General features: G+C 56.3%; 13 protein-coding genes across 13 annotated transcripts; all 13 read right to left on the bottom strand.

The window, feature by feature from the left end:
- Positions 1 to 855: 855 nt before the first annotated feature.
- Positions 856 to 2,271, bottom strand: LDBPK_210170 (calpain, putative; the record flags this gene model as incomplete). Its single annotated transcript, XM_003860486.1, has 1 exon — positions 856 to 2,271. The coding sequence occupies one exon, from the start codon at positions 2,269 to 2,271 to the stop codon at positions 856 to 858; it is 1,416 nt and encodes a 471-aa protein (XP_003860534.1).
- A 1,221-nt stretch (positions 2,272 to 3,492) lies between these two features.
- On the bottom strand, positions 3,493 to 5,736 carry LDBPK_210160 (calpain, putative; the record flags this gene model as incomplete). Its single annotated transcript, XM_003860485.1, has 1 exon — positions 3,493 to 5,736. A coding segment is annotated over one exon (2,244 nt), but the record flags the coding sequence as incomplete, so codon positions are not given.
- A 742-nt stretch (positions 5,737 to 6,478) lies between these two features.
- On the bottom strand, positions 6,479 to 7,057 carry LDBPK_210150 (hypothetical protein, conserved; the record flags this gene model as incomplete). Its single annotated transcript, XM_003860484.1, has 1 exon — positions 6,479 to 7,057. One exon carries the CDS (start codon positions 7,055 to 7,057, stop codon positions 6,479 to 6,481), a length of 579 nt encoding a protein of 192 aa, XP_003860532.1.
- An 889-nt stretch (positions 7,058 to 7,946) lies between these two features.
- Positions 7,947 to 8,402, bottom strand: LDBPK_210140 (hypothetical protein, conserved; the record flags this gene model as incomplete). The annotated part of the gene is made up of 1 exon (XM_003860483.1): positions 7,947 to 8,402. The coding sequence occupies one exon, from the start codon at positions 8,400 to 8,402 to the stop codon at positions 7,947 to 7,949; it is 456 nt and encodes a 151-aa protein (XP_003860531.1).
- Positions 8,403 to 9,349: 947 nt separating this feature from the next.
- Positions 9,350 to 9,901, bottom strand: LDBPK_210130 (hypothetical protein, conserved; the record flags this gene model as incomplete). Its single annotated transcript, XM_003860482.1, has 1 exon — positions 9,350 to 9,901. The coding sequence occupies one exon, from the start codon at positions 9,899 to 9,901 to the stop codon at positions 9,350 to 9,352; it is 552 nt and encodes a 183-aa protein (XP_003860530.1).
- A 2,040-nt stretch (positions 9,902 to 11,941) lies between these two features.
- LDBPK_210120 (hypothetical protein, conserved) lies at positions 11,942 to 13,315 on the bottom strand (the record flags this gene model as incomplete). The annotated part of the gene is made up of 1 exon (XM_003860481.1): positions 11,942 to 13,315. One exon carries the CDS (start codon positions 13,313 to 13,315, stop codon positions 11,942 to 11,944), a length of 1,374 nt encoding a protein of 457 aa, XP_003860529.1.
- Positions 13,316 to 14,189: 874 nt separating this feature from the next.
- LDBPK_210110 (hypothetical protein, conserved) lies at positions 14,190 to 15,047 on the bottom strand (the record flags this gene model as incomplete). Its single annotated transcript, XM_003860480.1, has 1 exon — positions 14,190 to 15,047. One exon carries the CDS (start codon positions 15,045 to 15,047, stop codon positions 14,190 to 14,192), a length of 858 nt encoding a protein of 285 aa, XP_003860528.1.
- Positions 15,048 to 16,095: 1,048 nt separating this feature from the next.
- LDBPK_210100 (hypothetical protein, conserved) lies at positions 16,096 to 17,370 on the bottom strand (the record flags this gene model as incomplete). Its single annotated transcript, XM_003860479.1, has 1 exon — positions 16,096 to 17,370. One exon carries the CDS (start codon positions 17,368 to 17,370, stop codon positions 16,096 to 16,098), a length of 1,275 nt encoding a protein of 424 aa, XP_003860527.1.
- A 624-nt stretch (positions 17,371 to 17,994) lies between these two features.
- Positions 17,995 to 19,476, bottom strand: LDBPK_210090 (hypothetical protein, conserved; the record flags this gene model as incomplete). The annotated part of the gene is made up of 1 exon (XM_003860478.1): positions 17,995 to 19,476. One exon carries the CDS (start codon positions 19,474 to 19,476, stop codon positions 17,995 to 17,997), a length of 1,482 nt encoding a protein of 493 aa, XP_003860526.1.
- Positions 19,477 to 20,066: 590 nt separating this feature from the next.
- On the bottom strand, positions 20,067 to 20,768 carry LDBPK_210080 (syntaxin, putative; the record flags this gene model as incomplete). The annotated part of the gene is made up of 1 exon (XM_003860477.1): positions 20,067 to 20,768. The coding sequence occupies one exon, from the start codon at positions 20,766 to 20,768 to the stop codon at positions 20,067 to 20,069; it is 702 nt and encodes a 233-aa protein (XP_003860525.1).
- A 1,269-nt stretch (positions 20,769 to 22,037) lies between these two features.
- Positions 22,038 to 22,775, bottom strand: LDBPK_210070 (hypothetical protein, conserved; the record flags this gene model as incomplete). Its single annotated transcript, XM_003860476.1, has 1 exon — positions 22,038 to 22,775. One exon carries the CDS (start codon positions 22,773 to 22,775, stop codon positions 22,038 to 22,040), a length of 738 nt encoding a protein of 245 aa, XP_003860524.1.
- Positions 22,776 to 24,240: 1,465 nt separating this feature from the next.
- Positions 24,241 to 24,936, bottom strand: LDBPK_210060 (hypothetical protein, conserved; the record flags this gene model as incomplete). Its single annotated transcript, XM_003860475.1, has 1 exon — positions 24,241 to 24,936. One exon carries the CDS (start codon positions 24,934 to 24,936, stop codon positions 24,241 to 24,243), a length of 696 nt encoding a protein of 231 aa, XP_003860523.1.
- A 463-nt stretch (positions 24,937 to 25,399) lies between these two features.
- LDBPK_210050 (hypothetical protein, conserved) lies at positions 25,400 to 26,164 on the bottom strand (the record flags this gene model as incomplete). The annotated part of the gene is made up of 1 exon (XM_003860474.1): positions 25,400 to 26,164. The coding sequence occupies one exon, from the start codon at positions 26,162 to 26,164 to the stop codon at positions 25,400 to 25,402; it is 765 nt and encodes a 254-aa protein (XP_003860522.1).
- Between the last annotated feature and the right edge of the window lie 354 nt (positions 26,165 to 26,518).

The following is a 26,518-nucleotide window of genomic DNA, read 5'->3' as shown; positions in this document are numbered from 1 at the left end:
CCCCTACGACAACAGCAGTGGGTCACATAACGGTACTGCGCTGCTGGCCGAATTCCGCTCTCCGCGTCACAGGCTCAACGCCAGGTAGTGTTCATCCTTCTTCACTCTCTCTTTCGCAGCGGTAGAATGCACACCATCCGTGGATAGTGCGTGTGTGCGTGAGTTCGCGCACATCTGCCGTGTGTCCTGCCTCCCTATCTCGAGCTGTTTGTGGGAAGGGGCAGGTCGTGCCGCCACGCTTTTGGGCGCGACATGACAAAAAACACATCGGGTCCGCGGCCCGCAACATTAGGGAAAGGCCGTAGTCCAGTATGTACATCTCTACAAGCGGGTGCTTGTGCATGCATCCCTGCCCGTCGATCACATATTGCATCTCTGTGTATGTGTCTGTGTCCGCGGGGGTAGAGAAGAAGATGCGGCCAAACACAGCGGCCTCATCTGTCTCATCTCCACTCATCATCACCGCGCCCCTCTTCTTCGCTCCCTCCCCACCACACGCCCGATGTGGACGCCGAAGGGCCGTATTGGCTTCGTGGCTACTCACCCACACCCAGCAAGCGCACAGGATAGGGAGGCCATACAAGACAGTACAACAGCATTATAGGTCGCATGAGGCACGTAGCCGAAGAGAGAACAAAAAAGTAGGTCGTTTACATGTCACGGCAGGCGGCGAAACGGGGGCACGGGGAGGGAGAGGTGAAGGGAGCGGAGAGGCAGCATCGTAGCGCACAGTTACCAAGACACTCACCTCTCTTTCCGTACCTGCAGCGCATACCCCCCCCCCCGGCCGCACGTCCCTGTGCGCCTTCTCTTCGGATGTTGGCGTAGCACACGCTTAGCAAAAGCAAGGTGGCGCTAGACGTACGGCAGCCGCGGCTTCTCGGCCTCAAAGAGATCAATGGGGTGATCGGCAAAGACGAAGAGTTTGAAGTCCCCGTCGTGCTGCGGCTCGCTAGTGCACGGCACGAGGAGGTACGGCTGATCAGGCAGCAGCTCCGTTACCAGGTACGCCTCCGCCGCGGTTCCCGCATTCACGCTTGCCACCTCTGAAAGGTCCTTGTCGTACTTGACGATGCTCAGTTCGATGGCGGTGCATCGCTCCTTGAACTCTATTGGGGGCGGCAGAAACGCCTTCTTCTGACCATACCGCCGCACCTTGGGGTGCTCGCGGTCGCGGGGGTACTGCAAGAGGAGGACGACAACTTTGGTACTTCGAATTACCGAGAGGCCGTAGAAGGGGTTGTTGATCCAATTCGCGAAGTGGGTGCGGCTTCCGCCGGCGGTGGTACCAAGCTCCCAACTTCCTTCCTCCCACAACACCTTCGTCCACTCCACCACTGGTTGCACCTCCACGGTGGCTGCCGAGTAGACGCTCACCTCTACCTCGGCCTCCTTGTACGGTTGGTCTGCGTGGACCAACAGCACCAGCGCCCCTTGCCCGGCTGAAAGGTTCACCTCCGTGGCCAGAGTAGCCTCTCCGCCGGCCCTTTCCGATGACCGCGCAACGATGTCCGCCTCTGCGTAAACGAGAAGGCGGCGGTAGCCGCCGCTCACGGTGCGACAGGACCGCATCAGCACCATGCCCACCTTCACGCGTGGGTCGGCGGAGCGGAGACGCCGAGCAGATATGAAAAGACGGCCCTCGCGCTCCACGGGGAACGTGAGCGCCATCTGAGTGTTGAAACGCCACGACGGAAATGCGAGACTGCCGCCGGCGTTGCCTTTCTCAGCGCTGATCGACACGTTCTGCCGCACCCTATGCCAGTCAAGTCGCGGGTCAATCGGTCGAAGCTGCACTGAACGATTGGCAGTCACCTCCACACTAAAGTCCTCGGCTCCGCCGGAGGAGTACGGCACCACCACATATGGCATTCCACGCCTTTCCTTCATGCCGGCCAGACGCACCACGCACGTCGGCACCCCCCCTACCGCATCTGCAGCGGCGCTCGCCACAACTGTGGCGAGCTCAAAGGTAAGGAAGCTGCTACACCGCTGCGTGTTGTGGACGGTGAAGCCGCGCACGCCGGATGTCGGATGAGCCGTGCGCAGCGTTATTGTCACCTCCATCGCTTCCACGGGAGAGAGAAAGAACTGCGGGTTGTTGCGCCAGAGCGGCGAGTCAGGGGCACCGACATTTGAGTCCCATTGCCCTGCCACGGTGGTGACGGCGTTGGGGGTGACGTGCGCGATGCTTACCGTGGCGGGGCCGCTGCAGCTCGCCGAGATGTAGTAGAGCGCGTCGGGGTCGCAAGTGTGCTCGCGGAACGGCATAACAGTAATGCGCTGCGAGCAGAGCGCCTCGGCGGTGAGTTGTAGCGTGCAGTAGGCGTCGCGCTGCCGGTTCGGGGTGACGAGCTGCAACAGCTGCTTGTCTGTGATGCGGCAGACGCGCCGGCAGTTGTCTTCCGTCGCTAGCACAGCAAAGCCGATCGCCGTTTTGAGCGTGGCAGTGGCGTGCTTGTCGCGTGTGATATCGAGGCGAGGATCGCGGCGGTGCACTCCAACATGCACCTCGATTGGCGCCGTGTCCGCCGCCGTTGCAGATGTTCTCGTCACCGTGAGTGCGTACTGTGGGTTACGCAGCGAAAGGTCGGCATCGTCGGGGTCGTTGGCGGTGGACTCGGCGAAGCTGCCGGAGACGGTGGCCGTGTGCGCGCATACCTCTGTCACGAGCAAGTGCGTGTAGTAGTAGAGCACCTCGTCGAAGTGCATCCACATGGCGTCCTCGTCAGGGCGGTACTGAAGTACCTCAAGCAGCGTCTCCGTCCAGAGCGAGCTCTTTTCCGCCCACTTCCCCCGCCACGTCGTGTCGGCGTCATTGCGAGAGTCGACATTGCGGACCTTCACCACTCGCTGCTGCTCTACAAAGCGGGCGTCCATGACACCGTAGAGACGATCGGGCAGAAGACCGGCACGCGAGCGCTCCCGTGCGCCGGCGCTGCGGCTGTCCAGCATCAAAGCGCAGAGCACTGAGTGGCTTACGCCGGCCTTGAGCTGGCGCCACACCGCCTCCCGCTCGTTCTCTGGCAGTTCGGAGCCGTCTGTGGGCCTCACTCGCATCGTGGAGCAGTAGCCTCCTGACACGTCCATGAGCCCCTGGCGCAGCAACTCCAACAGCGACTGCTGTGGGCACACCTTCAGCTCCATCGCCTCGTAGCACCGATGGAGCTTCGCGTACGCCTTTTCGGCCAACGGAAAGAGCGCGTCATCGGCAGCGGCGCCATGGCCGTAAACCAGCGCGCCTTGGTTGTCCACGAGCAGGTAGTCGTCCACCGTCACACCGACCCACTCGTTCTGTTTGTAGAAGGCAAACTGCGCAAACCCGGCCTCCCTGAAGTAGTCCACAAAGACACGAGATAGCCATCCTGGCTTGGCTGCCACCGAGTTCAGCACCGAGGCGAACCAGTGGCGGGGGCCGTAGGGTGAGGGCGGGCTCATGAAGGTCGCGTCGCCTTCACGCGCGTGGAGCGAGACCTTCAGCTGCGACGCGCGCCTCCACTCCGTCACCGCCGGAAAGTTTAGCGGCGGGGCACCAGCCGGGTCTAGAAACAGGGACGATGTGCCGCGCGGGAAGTCGCGGTCGACAAACGGCAGGTCAGTCGCGTAGAGCCTGTCCAATATTGCCCGTCTCTCCTCACGCAGGGCGGGCAGGTCGGCGCCACCGCGACAAGCTTGCTGCTCTGCGTTTTGCTGTGCTGCGCGCCGCCCGTTTTCGGCGGAGTAGGCAGCCAGCTGTGCCTTTCGCTGTCGTACGGCGAGCGACTGTGTTGCCCCGCAGACGACAAAAGAAGAAGAGGAGAAGAGCTCCAAAGTGTAGGCGCCCGTCTCGGCGGCGTGGCGGAGCATTGGTACGACAAAGACGGGCTGCTGAATATCGCTGGCTACCGCCATCGCTGACTTTTCCGACAGCGCCGACACGGCCAACTCGGCGTACGACGGCGGGCTGCAGCTCACCACGGCGACGCAGACTTCTCGCTTAGAGCTGCGGTGACGTTGACGCAACTCCTCCAGCTCTGCCTTCCTTTCCATCGCCGCCGGTGTTTCTTCGGCGGCTGCAGTAGCCATCTTCTCCTCCGCACTCTGCGCCACCGTCGTTGCTTCCGCCGCGTGCACCTCAACGCATGCCACGAGAGACTTCGCGGCATCCTCGACGCACACCTCCGTGGCAGGGTTGTTCTTCCACGACTGATACAGCTGACGACACCCACCACAGCAGTCGGCATCCCAGTAGCCAGTCACGGTGCGATAGCGCCACCCGTGCGGGAACGCCGACCTCGCGAAGTCGACTGACACCGAGCTGAAAACGGTGATGCTATACGTCCCCGTCTGCCTCGCCTCCGCCGTACTCGGGACAACGAACACGTCCAGCTCTGCGACAGGCATGCTGAACTGCAGCGAAATAAAGGTCTTCCGCTGGTGAGAGTGGGACGCGCGCACGACTTCGGGGGTACATAGCAGCGGCGGAGCAGTCGCGTTGTGGACGTCGTAGGTGACCACGTCCAGCCCAATTGCCCGACTATCGTTCTCGTACGGATCAGCCTCCTTCATGAGCAATACGTGCACCGTGGCCATGAAAGACGGCTGCTGCTGCTGCCCCGCAGCGGCGGCGGTGTTCGCGCACGTGAGGTGGTACATGTCGTTGCGCCGCCAGGAAAGGCAGTCCGGGCCTCCGCCGGCGTTGTCGCTCGTCCAGGCCGCTTCCACCGTTCGCATGCACCAGTCGTACCGCGCGTTGAGCCGCTCTACCGTGATCCAGCCCTCCTCCTGCGCAGTGTGGTCGTTGCGAAGGGTGGCGACCAGCGTAAAGTCCACGGCGCGGCCCACGTTAAAGGAGAAGGGCATCACAACGTACGACTCATCCATGCGAAGGTGGGCCTCCATAGCGCACCGCTGATCTTCGATGGAGCTTTCCACAACAAGGGTATCAGCAAGGATTTCGACAACGCGGTGCACGCCGTCGTGACGCATCAGCAGCATTCCTACCTGATTGGCGGCCTCGGCATGGGCGCACTCCAGCACAAACGACACGCGCGACGAGCGAGAGAGCTTCACGCTGTACTGCGGGTTCTTCCACCACGTCGCGTAGTGGGTGTAGCCGCCGGACTCTGCAGCCGATATGTGGTCGGAGAGGCGTGCTTGAAAGGATAGACGCGCTCGGGGCGTGTGACTCTTCAGATAGGAGTCGTGCTCCTCCTCCTCGCGGCGGCGCTGCGCCCGCACCGCCTTGCTCTTTTCTAGCGCCCGTGCAATAGCCTGCACCGAAGCCGCCGTCAAGTTGTTGCCCTCTACAGAAACGTGCTCAATGGACGCGTTTTCCGCCAGCAGCTGCAGCAGCGCGTCGACGTGGCCGTCATGCAACCCGTCGTTGCACAGGCGCACCGTCCGCATGCAGGGGTGGAGGGCGAGGCAGTACGCCAGGTGCTCCACATGCTCCAGCTCCATCATGTTGTTGCTCAAATCCAACGTGTGCACCGTCTTGGTGTTCTTTACGAGGTCCAAGACAGGAATAAGGCCGCGCGTGCCCAAGTAGTTCGCCGAGACATCCACTACCTCGAGCGAGCTGCTGGCTGTGTCGTCGAGGTAGCGCTTCACCGCGCTATTGGGGTGACATGCAGAGCGCCGACAGTAGTATATATAGAGCTCAGCATTGGACGGCATTGCTGCGAACGGTTCACTCTCTGTGCGCGTGTGTGTCAATGTATCTGGGTATGTGTATGGCGACTGCTTTGTGCCCATACACGCCCGCCCTAGGGAGTAACGGGAGAGAGGCAAACTTCAGGAGACCGCACGCGAATCTGTGTCGCATGTGATCCCTTCGGGTGCCCTCGAAACGGAGCCGCGGGTGCTTGTGTGTGCGTGTGCCGGCGCTGCGACTCCGTCACGATCAAAAAGTCAAAAGCGCGCGTCGGTTCGGCTCGACACGCGTGAGGTGCTTCGGCCGACAGACAGAGCGGGAGGCGTAGAGGGAGGGATGAGCAAGAGGCGGAAGCGGGGGAGGGAGAGCGACAGAGGGCCCCTGTTGAGGCTACAAAGCACGTCCCACGTAAAGGAGAACAAGGAGAGGGAGGGGCTGCGGCTGTTTAACCACCAGCCGGATACCTTCCTTCCCTGCAGGTCTGCTGTTGTCGGGTGCGCACTTGGCCTCATGTGCTTCAGGTGTGTGCGTGTGTGGGGTGGGTGAGTGGGAGAGGGGGGCGAGAGCGCTCGTTGATGTGTCCATGCTTCCGTTTCGTTAGTCGGGTGTGAGTGTCCAGGCGGATGGGGGGATGGTGGCACGGTACGTGGCACTGCCGTCGTGGTCGTAACTGTGTCGCCGGCACGGCACAGAAACAGAGAGACATGTGGAGAGGGGAGAGGCGAAAAAGCGACATTAACCAGCGTGCGTAGGTGCGGCAGATGCGCGCCCTGCGCACGTGGCCGCCGTACTCGCTGAGGTTCTGAGGGGGAGGGGGCCTCGCCGGTGCCGCTGCCATCGTCACTACTCGATTGCACGCTCTTGTTGCACCACGGCCTTCTCTTCGGTGCACCGCTTCTTCTCCAGGCGGCGCGCTTTTCTGTCACGGTAGATCTCGCCAAAGTCCGACCAGTAAAAGATAGGGGCGTTGTCACCGTACACCATCATCTTGCGATAGTGGTGCAGACCGCCAAATGACAGATACATGAGGCCAAGGAGAGGGTAGTACCACGAGACGCGCCGCAACCACAACATGGTGAGCCCAACACCTACACTCACTCCGTACCCGAATAGATGGCCTACAAGCGGCGTGGGCGCAGCAGTGATAACGCTGGCAACGGAGAAGTACATGCCGCTGATAGCGCAGAAGGGAATGACCAGCAGCGATGGTGCACGGATGCCGTTGTACGACATGCTAAGGTACTTGCGGTGCATGAGCTCCTCTGGGAAGCGCTGTGTCAGCACCATCACCAAGGCACTGCCCAGGCCCATGTAGAACGAAGGCTGAGCGAAGACAGTCGTCGTCACAGTCCGCTTGTCGAGCGTGCTCTGGAAGACGCGTACCTCTTCGCGACCGGATAGCGAGCGGGGGCTCTCCATCATCGCGGCAACAGACCGGCCACACCAAGCTAGAAGGAAAGGGAGAATGGAGCGCGTGCGCGCAGGTGTGTGGATAGCTCCGCAACGAGCAAAAGCCTTCGACTCTGCAGCAGTGCGTTCGAGTTGCTGCACACACACGCTCGAGGAAGAACAGGGCACTACAGTGAATGAGGCGTATATATATATATGTGTGTGTGTGTGCCTGGGTGAGCGAGAGGAAGGTGATTTGAGGACGGAGAAACAAGGAAAGGTGCGGATAGGAAGGGAAACACACAGCAGCGCGGTGTGTACATTCCCTGCGCTTCACTTCGACAGACCAGCAATCGCCAGGGAAGAGCTCCAAGACAAACGCGAAAAGAGAGACGAGGGGAGATTGGAGGGGGACGGAATCGTCTGCGTCGGTACCGGTGCGGAGAACCAAGCTGCTTGAGAGAGGGACATGGGAAGTGGGTATGAACGTTGCTCCATGCAAGGCGCAGCTTTGGACAGCTCCACAAACTCGGGCAGCGCGCATGGCCCTGCGCAGAGCTTGAGACGGAGAGACACACCATGACACTCGTCAGCAACGAGCAGATCACGCCCCATTTGGGCAACCCCATGTGCACCGATATATCCTATTTCAACGCCCATGTTTAGCTCTACAGTAGAAACAACAACAGAGTCCGGCGCTTCCTGTTTAAGAATCCCTCCTCCCCACTTTCATGCAACCTGACCTCCGTTTACGCATGCACACGTGAGAGGGGCGTCGCAGAGGCTGAAGATACGCGAAGAGGGAGGGATGCACACGGGGATAGAGGAGACAAGAGGCAGGGGACGCACCCGAGCTGACGGCCGCCGGTAGAGAGCGCGCCAATGCCAAAAAGCATGGCAAGCAAATGTGAACAGCTGCACCTCAGAAGACGCGAAACTCAAAGTCTCGTTTTTTGGGAGGCGCGAGGGCGGCTCCGTACTTGCGGTCGCTAGAACGCTCCCATTCCCTCAGCGAGGAGGCCTGGCCAATGTCGTTGTTCGTCGCTCGCAGACGCATCGGTTGCACGCGCTTGTTTGAGTGGTCCTTGATACGAAGACGCGACATATACAGGCGCTGGTACTGCGGCTCGATGGGGCGCCAGTAGTAGCGCATGTCCTTCACATCTATTTGCCGGCCAATGCGACGGCGGCGCATCTTGCCCCCAAGCGCCACCCAGACACGCGAGAAGGGAGGGCCCATTTCCTTGAACCGCATCTGCCATACCTGCATGCGGTGCTGCGCGAAGTATTCCTGTGGCTTGAGCACTACGCGACGCGCCTGGCGCGTGATCTCCTCGCATCCCGCCTTAGGGAAGCAGATCAAGCTAATGCGAAACATCGCACCTAACGAATAAAATAAAAAGGGGAGAGACAGAGCGTTGGCCTACTGCTGCCGTAACACGCGGTTACGCGGCTGAGAGGACGCTTGCCACTGCGGCGTCAGCAGCAGCAGCAGCTGCAGTGCTGCTTCGAAAAGCAGGAGAGACGAGACTTGGCGCTGCTCTGTACAGCGGCGCCACTAAGCTCCAGGCAAAGAAGAAAAACGGCGAACAACAGCACAACGACGAGAGCGAGCGATGACGGAGAGGGGGAGGACGGGAGAGAACATGAAAACTAAGAGAAGAGAGAGCCATGGTCGCAGTGTGCAAAGCAAGCGCCAGTCAGCCGCAGACGAGCGATGAGCGCGTCTCAGGCGGCACTTCCCGCAGTGGGAAGGAGTTGGAACCACTTTATTGCGGCCATGCAGTAGGGAGTTTGTTGCAGTTCTTGCCGCACTGAGCCTCCTCTGTTGGGGAGTGGGAAAAGGGTCCAATGAGGACCGGCTTTGCTCCTCCTCCGATCTCCAGTGACTCTTGTTATCGTTTCCATCTTGGAATGCAGTAAATGGCCGATACAGTGCGCAAGAGAGAAGTGGGGAGGCGCACACCGACACACACACGATGCAGAGAGGGCCCTGAAGAAGAGGGTGGGCGGAGGCACACACACAGCCACGCCCTCAGCTCCTGTACTCGATGCCCCTCGAGAGGAGCAGCAGTGGGTAGCAACACAAAACGCGCACGCATCTAGCGACATCTAGGGTGAGAGGAGACATCTGCCCAAAGGGGGAGTTCAACACCAGACACTCTGACGAGCAGCCATTGAAGAGTCAAGGCGGAAGAGTGTGAAGGAGAGCAAGAGACAGTACACAGGACTATCGGGGCAAAAAAGAAAGGAATGAGACAGCCCTAGTCTAAAGGCGAAGCTGCATCCTTTGTTAAGGGGCGTGTGGCATGCGTTCTCCCTCTCTCAAATGCGGTAGGCGCGTGATGAGCTTCGTGCCAGCTGAGCAGAGGGAACGGCTGATTGGCTGGGGGCCGCGTTGCCGTACCGGATTTGCAACATCTTGCTCAGCTTCCACGAGTAGGCCACCCACGTGACGAGGAAGCCGATGATGAAGCACAAAAGGGTGAGGAACAAGGAAATAGCCTGGAGCAACTCGGTCCAGCCAAACGTAGTGACCAGCCACAGTTCCAGCCACGCCATTGGGAAGCCATGAGCGAGAAAGGAAATGATTATGCCCAGGCACAGCGCATTACGCCGCGACACGGGCGACATCTCATTGCCGTGTGCATAAGGCCAGTAGATGAGCGGCGCACTCACTCCCGCAAAGATGAAAACACCTATGCAGCTGAAGGTAATGTACGCGTTGGAGCCATACACGCCGTAGTATTCCCGTGACGGCAACAGGTACAGGATGTAGCACATGATGTTCATGAGGTCGGTTATAATGAACAGGAAAAGGATCATCAGATGGGCGCGCGGCCTGGCATTTTTCCAGTCGCCGTACTTGACATCCATATCTCCACGCTCGTGAAAGGGAGAAAGGCTCTATCAAAATATGTGTGTGCAAGTGTTTTGTGGGGGTGGGGGCAGCGCAGCCACCCAGTTGCCGAGCCAGCGACGAGAAAGAAAGGAGTGTATGCCAGCGACTCTCGCCACGAGGCGCACTTTGCCCCTCACGACTCTTTTCCTTGCGCCCAAGAGACGGGAGAGCCCCACATGTACGTAAAGCGTTGGCAGAAGCAGAAGATAGTGATGGAGGGCAGTGCGGAGAGGGGGGAGGGCAGCTTGGTTCGGAGTAGGCGGTGATGAAAGGGCAGCAGAAACAGTACTGGTGACAGCCCAACAACGGAGTGTGAGATACATTAACGCATTGTGTTATTGAAAGAGTAGCGGGAAGGGGGAGGGCGACAGCTACAGTCGCTGAGTGCCGTCCGGTGGAGGTGCTCAGTTCATAGAGAACCTTCGTTATCGCAAGGTGCAGCCGTGGAGTTGGAGAAGCGGGTATCTGAAAGGATGTACAAGGAAGAGCCGTGAAAGCCTGTGAAACCCGCTTACTGTCCACTGCACACCTGTTTCCCCTGTTCGAGGATGGGGCGGAGGAAAGGAACATTCATCGATAGAAGATCAAGAGATCCGAAGGGGCGCAGAAGAAACAGCAACAAAAGAATAGCGGAATGCACACTCGCACATCTGCATCTCAGTCTGACACAATGCGCGCAGGCGGCGTGTGCAGAGGCACCAGAGCGCACAAAGGTCCTGCATCATATATCATACTGGACTAATACAGTCTAGCCCACACCGTTTCCTTTTGCGTCTTTTTTTTTCCGCTCTATTCTGCCACTCACTCGACTGGCGCTGGCGTCCTCGCTTATCCACCTATGGCACTGATCAAATAAAACAGAGAAAGGGCACATGAATGAGACGAATGGGCACGAAGCCTGAAAAAGAGCACAGCATTCATAGACACCCCTACCTCAGCACATACCCGCACGCATTCATTTCAGTATCAGCGGCAAACGTGCTGGCCGCTTGTAATGTTTCGTAGGGGGTGAAAGTCAATGGTGAAGACGACAACATCCTCATGGTTTGAGCATCTTTTATTCACCCACCACCTTCCAGACGTATCGAGCAGCACGGAAGCTGCTCACTACGAAGGCAAATGCCATGTACCGTGGGAAAAGGCGAGAGCAGCACGAGGATAAAGCGCACACAAAAAAAAACTTGCGACACAGCGAGAAAGCCTGCGAAGCATACAGGGAAGAGGAACATGCCACAGCCGCACACACACACACACGCACGTCTTCACCGTTGACGCTCAACACAAAAGCAAATCGTAGGATGCCATGAGCGCTGCAGCCACATGAACCTCCAGCAGCAGAAAGGAAAAAGAGACGCGGCACTCTGAGAAAGGAAAAACAACACAACAACATGCAAACGCATCATACTCCCTCACTCGCCACCGCATGCGTGTGTCTGCGCTGTGGAGAGGGGTCTTTCTTTTACTCTCTTGTATACTACGCACACATGCACACAGGGACAGACATGCACGCACAAAAGCCTTGCATTGGCATCTCTCTAAGTTGGAGAGAGCGGAGTCCTTTGGTCGGTGGAGACAGGAGATGATAATATAGTGATAAGGCCAATACGCATGTACGCACATAAGCACGAAACCATCGAAAAAAAGAGATGTGAAAAATAAGAGTCAGCAGCCTACCGGTAGGCATGCGTGCATGTGTGTGGACATGGACTTGAATGGGTGTGCTGACTTTCCATTTGCCTCTTCTTCGACGGCACACGGCACGACTACACCAGTGTGTGCAAGCAAAGATTGCCTGCACACACGCGCCCCCCCCCTTCGCGACCCCGCACAGAGAGGGAAAGAGACATGCGCTTCTAGTATCACCTAGGAATCACTGTATCCTTCGAGATAGGCAAGCCAGCAATGACACCGATATACCCCCGAGGCGGGAGAGAGAAATGCAAAGAGGTCCACAAGTGAAATCGATGGCGAGAGCGGTGGGCGAATCAGTCGCTTTTTTCCCCTCCCCATTTCTTCTAGCAGTCTTCCTTGGCGTTCTGGAGCAGGTAGGCATGGTAGGAGCGGTTGTAGCGCTGCTTCACGGCAGCCGTCAGCGCCACGGCGACTGTCATGCCGAACGAGTATGCCACGCTCATTGATTGGCCCGTGAAGAAGCGGGAGACGACCTGGTAAAACACGAGGGCGCCGACGTTCTCCATGACAGAGATACAAATGCCACTAACGCCTTCCTCCACGGGGAACGAAATCTCTGCCACCAGCTCGTAGAAAAGCGGAGCCGCGGCGCCATTCCAGAAGCCGCAGAGCGCCGTAGAAAAGACAATGAACGACTGACCCAGGTTCCACAGAGAGTAGCTCTTGTCGTTCGGCGTGCAGGCTATGAAGATGAGATTGCACAGCATGTTCATGGTGATACAGAAGAAGATGACGTACTTCATCTGACGTGAGAAATACAGGTCCACCACATAGGAGGAGGCGATACCTCCCGCCACGTAGGCGATCATGCCGAAGAAGCTCATGATGCCGATGAACTCCTCCGAGTAGAACTTGGAGTAGGTGTCGGCGAAGAGCGAGATCCATGCCGAGAAGCCACCGCTCAGCCACGCGTACACAACCAGCAGGCACACACACGACGGAATGGACCATAGAGAGCGCAGCTGCGTCACCAACGATATGTGCTCCTTGGAGTGGACCACAACATCGCCATCGTCCTTTGACTCTGACGCGGCGCTGTGCTGCAGCGTCGTCTGCTCCTTCGTCTCCGTGCACATCTCCGCCGACTCCGGCTCCTGAGGCATGATAACCCAGGCTAGACTAAGACCAATGGCAGCCATCAACAGCTCGTAGACGGTCACTGCGGAAAAAGACAGCTTTTTCGTTAGTGTGGGGATGAAGATGTAGCACAGCGAGTTGCCCACACTGTTGAATAGCACCGAGGCCGCGGTGGCACGCGTGCGCTCCTCCGGCTCGAACCACGTGGCTGACAGCGCCGAAACAGCGCCGGTGGCAACAGGAGAGCCGACACCGCTGAAGATCTGGCCAATGTTGAGCATGACTAGACCAAAGGTGGACTTGTGCGCAAAGGCGCCAACGAGCTTAAAAGCAGCGCCCGCAATCTCAGCAGCAGTGCCGATGCGCACAGCGAGGCGCAGCCCATCATACCTCGTCACCAGCTTCATTATAGGAATGAACGTACAGAGGAAGACAAGTGGCTGCCACGAGGACAGCAGCTGCAGCGACCGGCTCGTCATTCCATGCACATTCGTCTTCAGCCAATCGGCGACAGGCTCGAACATGAGCCAGGCAAATCCGTTGTTCATGGTGAAGATGATAAAGATAAACAACACCTGGTACTTCTTCTCTAAGCGAGCAAAGAAGTCTGTAATCGTCATTTTGTGGGGATGTGTCCAGCGCAGCTTTTGTCAGACCTCTGGTACGTTGTGCTGCCGGTTACACGGTGGTCCGTGTGTGATGATGGAAAGAGCTTTCGTGTATGTATATGTGTGTGTGTGTGTGCTGAATCGATTCAGGGAATGGGAAATACGAGGGAAAAAAGGCGCACGCCAGCTGCTGCAGCAGTGAAGAGAGCGAGTGATACTTGTGACATGTTGTCGTTGTATGTATGCCATGCGTTTAATAGCCCCCCCCCCCCACACACACATGCGCACATACACGCAGGAGCGAGTGGGACAAAGGACGTTCGAAAGGCGAAAACGATACGAATCCAAGCGATAGAGAGCAAACAAGAGGAGATGGGGAAAAGGGTAGAGGGATCGCACCGCCGAAGGAGGTGGTGCCCGCTGTGTGGCGGTAGAGTTATACATGCGCTCATACATGCTCTGGAAGCCACCTTCACAGCACAATGGTGGCCCATAAGACAGGCTGAACGTACCATCAAATCAAAAAGATAGCGGGGAGGTTTTTCCACGGCAAACAGCGGCGGGGTGTGAAAGTAGGGGTGCGCGATGACAACCGACGTGTGCGTGTGTTGTCGCAGTGCTGGATGGCTATCGTGACAGTAGGGAAGAAAAAGCACTTACCGTGAGAGAAACCTCTTTATAAGCAGAACTCGCAGGTAAGGGTGATGGGAGTGGATGGCTTTGCGCACGGAGAAGCCGAGCATGCCTTCCGCACTTGTGCTGTTTCCGATCGAGGCTGGCAGTGCTTGGGAGGGAGCGCTGCGTGCCTTTCCTCCACGACGGAGAGAAAAAAAACTGTCCGGCCGCACAACGAAGGGGGGGGGGATGCGGCAGCTTGAAACATTCTTCACAGTGCCAAGGTACGCTGGCGTGCCGGTGCTGCGCGTGTGACTTGCAGGACGCTCTTCAACGCCCTTGCCAGAGGGCCCCACGCAAAGCGAAGCAGAACTGCCAGGAGGAGGAAGGCAAGAATGCGGATGGCATCATGCCTCCAGTTTGCCATTCCGGAGGACGATGGGGCGACTGCACCTCCTCGGCGCGCCTCGGTCGAGGTGCCCCGCTGTGTCCCTTGCTGCTTGTATGCGGCGAGTGCAGACGACACCGTCGAGGCGGGAGCTGCAGACACAAAAGGCACAGCCACCACGCTTTCCACCTCGCGGTGCCGCGCTGCTTCTTGCCAGCACGTGGCCTCGTACTTTTGTAGTTCCTCTCGAGTGAAAGGGGTCAGAATAGCATCCATCACCTGCGTGTTGTACGCTGCGAAGACGTGCTTGCGCCCGGACTGTGCAGCGCACTCAATTTGGAGAAGCACGGCCGCACGAAAATGGAGGTGAAACGTTTTCTGTGCGTTGTCCGTCGAAAGTCGGTCGCGAAACCGCCGTCGGAAGGGATCTGCCTGCTCGTCCGCCGCAGCTGCTAGCGCTAACCAGTCGGTGACGAAAGCTAAAAGGTACTCATCTGCAGCGGATGGGTCTAGTCTCTGGAGACAGTGCCCGCCGCTTAGCGCGATTTCTACAGGCAACACGCCGTCGAATGCGTCACGGATGTGCATAAGAAAGGTGATCACTCTTTCGTGGGGTGCTGCGCCTGTGCCGTAGAGCTTGGCTAGCGTAGTCATGCCTTTGGACTGCGTGATCGTCCTTGTAGGATTGAAGAGTCGAAGGCAGCGGGAGGTGGCGTCAACGCATTTTACGGCGGATTCCATCAGCCCTGTCCATGGTGAGAAGCCATCACGGGACTGCGATGCATTTTCGTCGTGCTTTCTCGCCGCCGTGGCGAAGGCAAGAAGCGTGCTCAGCTCGTCCTCCAGCCTCTGGTGCGCCGCGTACACGAGGCGGAGTCGGCCCTCGCGTGGCTCGCTGATGCAGCCACTGGTTTTCTGAGTCGCTGTGCTCACAGTCATCCACCACTGCTGGCACGAGTGAGGGGCGTATTTCGAGTAGCGTGAAACTGCGCGATGACGGACGTGGTTGAAGACACAAGTGAAAAATGCAACAGAAGACAGAGAGAGAGTATCATCAACGGATGCGTTGCTGCCTAAGTAACAGATACGCACGTATGCCAGCAAGCAGGCTCGATTTGAAGCCCTGAAGGAAAACACCGGAGTATCATGGACGCGCGGCCCACCTTCCTCCTTTTCATGGCAGATTGCTGGCATTGCTGTGGCCATGCGTCTACGATCAGTGAAAAGGAGGAGAGGCTACATAGTCGACAAGCACACACGACCACCCGGCAGCAGCGCTTGTTGGATGCGTTCTGCATGGACTAAAAGGCCGTGTGCGAGTCCGGTATTGACAACATTCGTGACGTCGACGGGGGTCGAGGAGGTGATGATGAGCTATGCGGCTTTGAGGAAGCTGAGAGAGAAGTGTAGCCCACGACCGACACGCGCAAGAGGAAAGAAGAAGCGCAAAAAAAAAAGACACATACACACAGAGGCATAGTCACGCGATCAAGAAACACTGTACGTTTAGAGAAACAAGGAGAAGGCAACTTCAACAAGAGTCGGAAGGCGTGTGGAACTGCAGCAGCAAAGCAGAGAGTCGAATATTTTAACAAGGAAAAAACATGCCGTACATACTCTGATATGGGGGAGGGTGAGGGAAGGGTCCATGCATGTGCGTCACAGCCACCCCCGGCCCTGCCTTCTTCCTCTCTTTTCTGATTATGCGAGCAGGTCTCACCACAATATCGAGAAAAAGAAACGCAAAAAAAAGACTCTCTTGATATTACTTCTCCGGCCATATGTCTCATTACTGCACAGTGAGCACGCCGACGTAGCGCAGTCGAAGTGAAGGAACAACAGAGTCGCCCTTGACAGCGGGACGAAGCACGACTAGGCAGCCGTTTTCTAATGCAATTACTATGTCGCCGTTGTCCTCCGCCTCGAAGGTGGTGACGCGGCCCTCCGGGAGGCAAAAGTGATGCTCCACCGAGAGCTGCACCTCCCTACTCGCTTCCCCGTCTTCTAAGTTCCACACACCAAACGTCCCGTCATCGCTAGAGGTGAAAAAGGAGCCATTCCCGTACACGCTGGCGGCCACCATTCGCACACTAGAGACGGTGGAGCCGTGGCCTTTGTACAAAGCCACGCGCTTTCCGGTTCGCACGTCCCACTGTGCGACGTACGACCCACAGTCGTTCACGCCGTTATGGCCGGTGAGCAGCATGTACGGATTTTCGGGTATTGTTTCACAGCAGACCGGATAGTAATCCATTCCTTCGATTGTCTTGGAGAGGTGCAGGTCGCTGTGCGTGCCCTTTGTACGCACATCCCACAGACGAACCGCCAAGTCTTCGCCGCCCTGCGCGACGCAATTCATGGATGACATGAAGCGGACAAAGTGCACAATGTTGAGCTTGACATCCCCACAAAACAGCTCCTCAGCCCTGTTGACGTCCCACAGGCGCACTGTATTGTCTTTGCTGCCCGACACGAGTAGGTTGCAGCCAGGGTTCGTGTCGATGCTGGTCACAGTAAGCGTGTGCCCGCGCAGCTCCGCGAGGGAGCTGTCCGAGGTTAAATTCCACACCTTCACAGTCTTGTCACGGCTGGCAGTGGCAAACACTCCCGACGAGGTCGGTGTCGTAACGCAGTTGATGTCGTTTTGGTGAGCGTGTACCCAGCGCTGCATCACGTGGCCCGTCTCGTAGTTGAGCAGCGCCACACTCCTGTCCTCACCGGCTGCCAGAATATGCCGCGGTCGCTGCGCCTGGGCACACGACGCCACTGCAAGCGCTGCCTTCCCGCGGGCAAAGACGGAAGTGAACTGACGGAAATCTTCATGAAGCAACTCCGACAGTACAACAGAGACGACGGGTTTCAGCATATGCTGAAGTGCCTCAATTTTCTTTACCACAGTCATTTTCTTAAGGTCAGCTACCCTCTCATCGTTTGCCGGAGGAGACGGCACATCCTCCGGCTTGGCGTACTGCTTCGTCCTGTATCGGTTGAAGTGCTTGCTGCCAGAAGTGCCATTGCTGCGATTGTCTACCACCTCGCCGGTCTTGGTGCACGTATTTCCCATCTTTTGGCGCTTCGAGGAAGAAATGAAGTCACACACACATAAAGCACGGCACTTCTTTTGAGGTGCGCAGCTGCCTGAAGCAAAGTGTCTGCTGCTGTACAACGGAAATCGTGTGCAGGAGTGACGGTCTCGAATTAAGTATAACTGGCAGGCCCCGTCTCTGTAGAGTCCCTCCGTGTGACTGCGAAAGCACGGGTCGCTCTTGTCGCTATTTCTGCTGCACCAATGAGTTGAGTATAAGGGGAAGAGAGGAGGGAGACTAGTGCGTTGCGTATGCAGGTGAGCGTAGGATTGTGCGGCATGAAAATGGTTCTCACACCCACCGTAGCGGGCAGAGAGAGGAGAGAGGAGAGAAGAGAGAGGTAGAGAAGTGTGTGGAGGCCGTTTGATGTAAGACGTGACAGCTGCATGTGCGCCGCCCACTCTATTCGAGCATCAGTAGGGGAGGGCAAGGGGAGGGGGAGCTGGAGGACATGAGGGTGCTGAGCTACGGTGTGTCATCTCGCTGCCCTTCCCACTCTCTCCGCTTCCACTATTCAGGCGCAAAAAACTAAACATTCTGCAATCTCCTTCTCCACTTTTTCCCTTGTGTGTCTCTATCGCCTCTGAAGATGGCAGCGTTGCTTACATCGAAAAGGCAGTACTCAGCACAGGAACGCGCATATCATGGAGAATTGTGTGCGCCTCGGCGTCTCCTTCGACTCTCGACACTACCTTGTTACGCCCGCACGCGAGAATGTCGCCACCTCCCACCGCGAGCAACCCAACTGGAGCCGCGCCGTGCGGGGTACTCCAGCGATCCAAATCACGAGAGACGCTCGTACCCACGACACTCCCTCGGCTGGCGAGGTAGCTGCCACCATCTCCAGAGCTTCGAGTGACAGTACAGAGAAGCCGATCGTGGCTTCGGGATTGAGAGAAGGGTATGTAGGAGACGTAAGATGCAGTAGACATAACAACAACGTGGTTGCCCTCCTGCCGCGTGCACACACACAGCAGGGCGGTGTAGTCGTAGGGAAGCACCTCAGTGCCGCATCCGGCCACGAAGAAAAAACGGTAGAAGACATCAGCGCCGTGCCGCAGCGCGCCAGCTTCAAACTGCGTCACCGCTGCTGTTGAGTCTCCCTTGCCGACCGCGGCATCGCATTTACATCCGCTGACATAATCATACACAGAGGCAGACCGAGGAGGAGAGGGGCTGGCCTCAGTGCTTTGCAGCCCCATCGAAGACGCCAAGGTTGCATGTGGAAAGTCTGGAAGCTCGCAGTGGCGCAACGCAGACGCGGTGTTGAAGCCACGAATACGCCCTAGACTGTGACGAACCTCCATAAACGAGGCAGAGCCATCAAACGACAGATGCAGCTTTCTGTTTTCGGCAACCACGGCGCCGCGCGCGCCGCCACCGAAGGAGCACGCGCGCAGCATGCAGATTTGTGTGGAACACACTAATGCTACGTGTGTCTTTCCCAGTGCAAGCGGTCCACAGCCAGTGCACTCCACAGCCACACAAACCACTCGTAGGTCGTCACTCACTAGAATACGGTCGGTGTCCAGGACGCAAATGTGCCGGAGATGCGCCTTCTCACCAAAGTCGCCCATCAAATAATTTGTCGCGGTCGTGAAGGTCACACCTTTGTCACCCGAGACCGCGAGAAAACCATTGCGGCCGCAGAGAGCGACCACGTCTCCGTAGCCATCTGCACAACACACAACAGACGAGGCTTCCTCGCCGCCAGCGACATCATCGGTGGCCTCCGTGGATTTGAGCAGGCTCGTCACATCGTCAAGGAGGTCCTGAACACCAGCCGTGTCAGCTTTAAGAGGTTCGCTAGACCTGGCGAAACACAACCGCCAGGTGAGTCCGCAGTCAGCGCTTCGGAGCAGCTTGTCGTTGCAGGACAGCGCAAACAGAAATCGAGGCACCGGCCCCGGGCACGCACATAGCACAACGTCACAGATGACCTGCAAAAATAACGTCTGTGGGTTACTGCCGCCCTGGCTGCCTTCGCTGCTGGTGGCCAGGCAGTGCAGGAGAAGGAGCACTCGCTCGTATGCTCGTGGTGGCAGACGTCGTACCAGGCCAGCCAGCTCTGTTGTCACACTCATCCCCTTTTGCTCTGCTGCCGGTCTTGCACGTTGTTTTCAGCGATGTTCACACCCTAGGCCAGCAAACGCACCTACAGAACAAAAACACCTAGGTTGTGTTGGAAAGACGGAAATGAGGAGGTCAAGGGAGGGGGAGGGGGAAAAGGAGGCTCACCGGTGGAGCGAAAGGGAGGGGCTAGAGGGGTCCATATATGCAGAAGAGCACACGGATACGAGGGATGTGCTTTGAAGGCATCCAAAGATATGTCAGCGCTGCACAACTGGCGCAGCGAGGAGGAAGCGCGAAAGGTTCACTGCTGCAATGCGATGGGGAAGAGGAGAGGAAGGCAGGCTTTGAAGGTTTCAGCGCGGTATGCGCTGCACAACAGAGGCAGGTGTAGAAATAGCATACACTCAGCAACCAAAAAAAAACGGCAAAATCCAAGGGAAACGAAAAGGCCTCACGAGAAAGAGCAAGTAAAGCGAGATCAAAGAACATGAGGAAACATACACTTGATCGATCCCCTCCGTCTCAAGACCCCAGCACACCTGCATCTGTCGCGCGGGCTAATGGTGACAGCGAACCCTCCTGTCCTAGCCTTCACGCTGGATCAGCCAAAGCCAAAGAATGCCAGAAAGACGAGAATGAAAGTGAGCATGGCAATGGTGCATACCTTGCCCTTGTTCGACATGCTTGCAAGGAGCTTGTCAACCTTTGCATTTGCGGCGCGCAGCCGCACCTGGACGCCTGAGATGTCGCGATCAACGTTGTCGAGCATGACCTCCTGCGTGTCCAGCTCTTCGTGAATGTGGAGGCCTGTTTCGCGCAATTCGCGCAGTCCAAAGGTGAGTCGTTCCAGCACCTCATCCTGAACCTTTTCCTCCTCACGCTGAGCAAATACCTGCGCAGATATAAACTCGTCCGCCGCAACGCCACAGCTCTCACCAGGGCTACCTACAGCCGCTTCTGCTACTCGTTGCCTCTGCGCGGCAGATGCCGCAATTTTTTCGTAGAAACTGCGTGCTTCTGCCACATCCCCTTCGAGACTGCGTACAATATTTTGTCGCTCCATAATTTCGTTCGCAGAAAACACCTTGCCCTGCACCTTGCCACCGCGCTCGTCGACTACACGGAGCATTTCCTTCAGGAAATGCAGCATTTCCTCTGCAGTCTCTTTGGCATCGCGAAGCTCTTCCACACTCGAAGAAGAGATTACGCCCTTCTGCGTCAACTGCTGCTCAATGAGCTTCGCTCGCACCACAACCTCTCGCAGCTCCTTCACGGAGTCATTGAACGGGTCGCTGGCAAGCATTTCTTTTCCTTTGTGTGTCGAGATTCGGCTGAGCTGTGATAGCTAGCTTCACCATGAAATACGCTTTTGCGTAACAGCAGTATAAATTGAAAGCCTAGAAGGACAGAGGCAGCGGCGAAAGAAGAACGTGGCGAGGGATGAATGTGCGTATTAATCTTGCATCATTCAATAGGGTGGGTGAGAACTGCTCGAGAGCCCCTCTGCTTCTCTGCCCCTCGCCCGGCAAGCTGGGGTGCGGTAGAGAGGGACGTCGAACCAGTTCTGTCCTCTCGTTTAGTTCCCACAAGGCTGCTGCCTTTTAAATGGCTTCGAGCATCGCCTGCAAGGAGCCGCCGTCAGAGAGCGCATGCAACAAATTCAACAGCCCGCATGCTCGGGCTGGTGTGCGTTGGTAAGGGTATCAACTTGTGTAGGAATAAACACGGTAGGATACGAGACACTACGAGAGAGACGGGGGAGAAGAAAAAGATCAGCAACGATGCCTGGCTTCCTTCAGTGGGCGGGAGCATGTAGTGTGTGGCACGTGGACCGCTTTATAAAAGGCGAGCTGCGAACGCTGAAGCCCCTAAAGCACAAGCGATGCTACCAGTTCTCGACACGCTCTCCGCAGAGATGTCGTAAATCCAGCGAAAGGGCTACCGCTGAGGACAGAGTGGTGAGATACGCTGAAAGAAGCATAACAGAGAAGCGAAAAACAGCCGAAATAAAGGCAAATATATATACTTTTTAACGTCTCCCTTCCGACGCTCCCAATCATGCCGGCCGCCACGTGGTGCATCCCTCGGGATGGCCCAGTCTCCCCACTAGTGGGCAATGAAGGCTTGGGGGTGAGATGCATTCAAGCCACACTGACGCTTTACCTATCATATGGATGGCACAAGCGTTGCGCACTGTAGCAGGCCGCTCCGACGCAGCGCCATCCGGAACCTGGCCGCCGACATCAGTCGAGACACCTCGCTCTGGCCTCCCTACATCGTAGACACTTGACTCTGTCACCACCAGAGGCGGATCGGCATCGACAGGGATAAAGGGTGAGGGGGCGCTTGGCTTCCCTGCAGAGCGAGACACTGGACCGTGAGAACACACTGAGGTGCTCTCCGGCATCAGGGAATAGAAAGGGGGCAACAAAACAAAAGCACGTTCGTTAGACAATTCACGTGCGCAATAAAAAAGTGGTACCGTTTGTAGGTGGCGACAAACGGCGCTACTTCGGCCAAAGAAAAAATGCCCTACGGCCCACATCTGTGGGGGGTATGGGGCATTTTATAGTTAGTCGCTTTCGTGCTCTGCACGCATGATATTGCGCAGTATTGGAAGCACATACTCCGAAGATCCTTTCAGCCCTTCGAGTTCTCCGGAGATCTCCTCCATGAAACGCGACATGCAGCTCACGAATGCGTTGAGAGCGTCTGTGCACGTGACCGAACGACTTTGCATGAGTTGGTCGTGGGTGTCTTTGAATTTCTGATCCGCAGAGTCGAAGGCCGCCTCCAGCTCGTCCCGTCTCGCAACCTCGGTGCTATAGTACTTCGACTTCAACAGGCTCTTTGACTTGCGCAGGTATTCTGTCTCTTTTTTTGAGACCTCCTCGCGGTATGTATCATACTCGTGCATGACCTTGTTGCGCTTGCACTCCAGCCTCTCGCACTCGTCGTACAAGGCCTTCAGCCCGTTAGTAGCGGTGAGAACAGTCGAGTCCATTGCGACGTTGAACTCTGGAAAGGCTGTACCTTCGATACGATTCATAGAGGCAACCAGAGCCAGCGCACAATCCTTCGTGCAATCCGGGATGTTTGGGTAGTTGCACAGTGTTTCAAATACCTTGCTTGCTTCCGTGAGCGCCTCTACGAGGCGCCTAACAGACACTTTTGCCTTCTCCATGGCAGTGTTGTAGCTGCGAATAGCCGAGCACAAATCTTTCATTTCGCGTTTGCGGCGGTTGTAATCCTCGTCGCAGGTAGACGGCGCCAGCTTTAGCGCCGTTTTTATTTTCATCATTGTTTCCATTTTGAAGCTCAGCTTTTGTGTGGGCCTTGAAGTTTGCTCGCTTGTTTTTCTAGCCGTTCAACGGGTAGCATAAGCATCATGAAATGGAATAAGATCTCTAACAAACGTGGAGAACTCTGATAAGCGCTATCGTGCCGTAGCCGGCAACTTTTCGCTCAGAGGCGCAAAAGGAAACGATGACCGCTTGCATCTAAGACGGTGTCGCGAGACCTTTCCAGCGGTGCCGTGCCACAAGCGAAAAGCATACGTTTCCTTTCGGAAGCGGATGGGGGAACCTGCAAGGTGGTCTCCTCTGCGAAAGTCGTCGCGGGAAAACCGGCACTTTGAATTTGCGATGGCCCACAGTCGTCGAAGGGTTCGATACTTGTTTGAAAACCAGTTCACAGCGACTCTTTAGCGCTTGGCACAGAATAAGTTTTTGATTCGTTCGAGCGTAGATTCACTGCTTCTATTCACCAGCACGGAGGCGGAAGCATGCGACAAAGATAAAAATAGCGAATAGTCCCTCGATAACCTGTCCTATCCAGATTTCGTCAGGGGAAGGGAAAAGAGAGGGTAGTGGAGAGTCAACACGAGGTTTTTATTCGCCAACGTGTGCCCGCTCTCCGCCATTGAACATTAGTGAACCACCACTCTATCCTGCCTGTCACAGGCCCCATCACGCAGTGCGAAGCAGCCGTAGACACATGCGCTACAGCCATGCGCCCACTCAGTCATGTGAGCACGGTCCTTGCCTCAAACCCTACCCACCCACACCCCGCCCCGCAGGTTCCTTCTCAGCCGCTCCCATCATGCCCGTTGCCACTTGGTGCATTCCACTCGAGGTGGCTCAGGCTCCCAACAATACTAGGCAGTGCGAGGGCCGGGTGGGGTACGTTGGAGTCACGCGGACACTCTGCCCATCACATGAATGGTACAGGCGTGCTCACTGTCTCAGCTCGCTTCGGCGTAGTGCCATCCAGGACCTGATCGACGGCATAAACAGCGATGCATCGCCCTGGCTTCCCCACGCATGGGATGAACTGGGCCCTGATACACCACGCTGAGATGCTCTCCACCAGGGAAGTAAATCCCCAAAAGAAAACCGAATCCCAGCCCTTCTCATGTATCAACACGAAAAAAAAAGGACGGGTTTTACTGATGCATAGACTCTCCTCGCTTTCTTTCTACGCAAGCGTAAACAACGATAGCAGCTACCTCACGGTTTGCGTGTAATTGCATCAACCAGAGGACCCTTTTAATAGTCATAAAGTTGGTAATAGCAACCGCTGATGCATAGGCACACAAGTGCAAGAGGATAAACGAGACACCGTGCCAGATGAGGCTGAAAGCCAGCCACGAATTACGTGCCCTCATCGACGTGTATCGCGTTTCGAAGAGGATAATGAAGCACTCAAGGCGAAAATCATAATAGCGAACGGCAACAGTCTGATACTGATTTTTCTTGTTTCCGCGGAAAAGATCACTAGATTTTGACCATGTCTGCCTTTCTCTTGGTCGATTCCATTTCCTTATGGATCGACCCCATCAACTGCGATGTGCTTGCCAAGTAAGTGGAGAGGGCAGCCATGTAGCTGCGCAGCTTCTTCTTCTCCAGCTCGGCATACGTCTCCTTGAACTCCTTGTCGATCTTCTGAAAGCCAGCCTTTAGGCTGTCACGCCTGGAAACTTCCTCCTCGTAGAGTTTCGAGTCACACAAATCTTTACCTTTCTTTCGATACTCTGCCTCTTTCTTGGTTACAGCTTCGCGGTACGCGTCGTATTCATTCATCACTTTGCTGCGCCTTGCCTCCAGACTCTTGCACTTGCCTGCTAGGCTCTCGATCTCAGCTACGCTGTCGTCGTCATCGAGCGTCTTCTTGAAGTCCACGAGGAGCTCGCAGTGCGCCTTCTGCACCATCTGGGCGAAGTCCCCTACAACGCCCCTCACGTTGTCAGGAATGTCATTTCCGCGTGTCATTGTCTCCAGTACTTTCAACATACTCTCCATTGATGTCAAAAGGTTTTGAGAAGCTGACCTCGTCTGTTCCACGGCAGATTTATAGTCGGAAAGCGTGTGGTTGATAGTTTTCAAATTGCCAGCCTTTTCTTCGAAGTCCCAGTCCACAGTCTTGGGCGCGACACCCAGGGCGGCCTTGGTCTCTAGCATAAACTTTCTCATTGGTGTGATCCACTACGGGTTGTTACGCTAATGCCCAAAGCTGCTGTAGAGCTTCAAAGGCAGATTTGATATCAGTGTGTTTTCGTAGTTCTGCTGTCCCCCTTTGGCTTTTTGTTCCTTGTTGGAGGCATTCATGTAAATTAGTTTCAGAGCAGGAAGGCGTTTAAGAAACGTAACGTGAAACACACTGGTGTAAAGCACCACGAAATCATCGCGATTCTTGCATACCACGGCGAGATGTATAGCAGATGCTTTGCTGTGCACCGTGTACCAAACAGACCAGTCACGCAGAAAAGAACAAGAGACAGCAAGCAGCGCCCTAGCAAAACACAATTCTAACGCACCGCGGTGATACTATCCAGTATTTTCGCTTTTCTTTTTCATGCGTTGCAGGAAACGCTGCAAAAAGCAGCGTAGACATCAGTACACACAGGCGAATCGTTCGAGACAAGGACCCCTAGAGTCACTCTAGGTTAGGTAAAACGCTATTCGAAACACGAACCCACGCGTCCCGCTCCAGTCTCTCTACAGCGTGCGCTTTACATTCGACGTATTCAGCGAGCGCATCATCGACCCCGAAGGCACGCACTAACTCGGCGATACGATCAGCAAGCTCAGGTTTTATAGTGTGGACTGGAGTATGGGCAAACCAGGTGCTCGAAGCGCTGCCAAAGCAACGCACCGCGCTGAAAAAGACAGCCTCGATATGAGCGATGTCATCTAGCGGTGAATTAGGACGCCTGTGCCCAACAAGCAGCTCTGCCAAATGCGACTGGTTCATGTGCGGACCGTGGTAGATGAATTGGCTATGGGTGCATTCTGGCCCCTCCAGCACAGTCGCGCCCGCCGGTATAAATCTTGCACCATTGATAAGCAAGAGACCGGCGCGCGTGCTGCAACAAAGAGACAAGGTGAGTGAGAAGCCGCGGCACATGTTGCTCAGCTGACATTCAAATTCGACAGGACCGCGAGCACTCGCTTTCTCGCCCCTGAGGGCAGTGTTCTGCCCACCCTCATACTTATGAGAGCGTTCCAGAGCCACCGTGCACTGTACAAGCAGCTTCGAGTGATTTATCGCCTCGCCAAAGAGTGAAAATTGTCGTGTTCCAAGGACGTGGGTAAACTGCAAGTTGTGCGGTGCCACGCGCGAACATGATGCTAAAGGGTCAATCAAGCAAGAGCCAGTTCTAGCACATAGGCGGTGCGCCGTGCATCTAAGAAGTGGCATTGTGTGTATTCAAAATTGGAAAGACTGGCGAAACGGTGTACGTAGACGGAGGAAAAAGAAGAGCGTATATATAGAGAGACAAATGATTTGTCCATTGCATAAGTTCTTACAAGGATTTATTTATTTTGCCTCTGCAGCTCTAAAGAACACCTACCCTGCATGACTTCTTTGAAAAGAAGCGCATCCTGGGCATCGCGCACTCCTATGTGAGAGTAGTGCAATATGATCAGTCCTCCACACTACCACTACGACTCACACACCAAGAAAACAGAAGTACCTAATTTTTTTTGTTTCCAAAGCGGAATGCCTTACAGAAATACAACGACACACACACACACACACACACACACACAC

This window comes from Leishmania donovani, chromosome 21 (assembly GCF_000227135.1).
Source record: "Leishmania donovani BPK282A1 complete genome, chromosome 21".
Lineage (NCBI taxonomy): Eukaryota > Euglenozoa > Kinetoplastea > Trypanosomatida > Trypanosomatidae > Leishmania > Leishmania donovani.
Note: the sequence above shows the minus strand (reverse complement) of the source record. Positions and strands in the feature narration are given on the sequence as shown.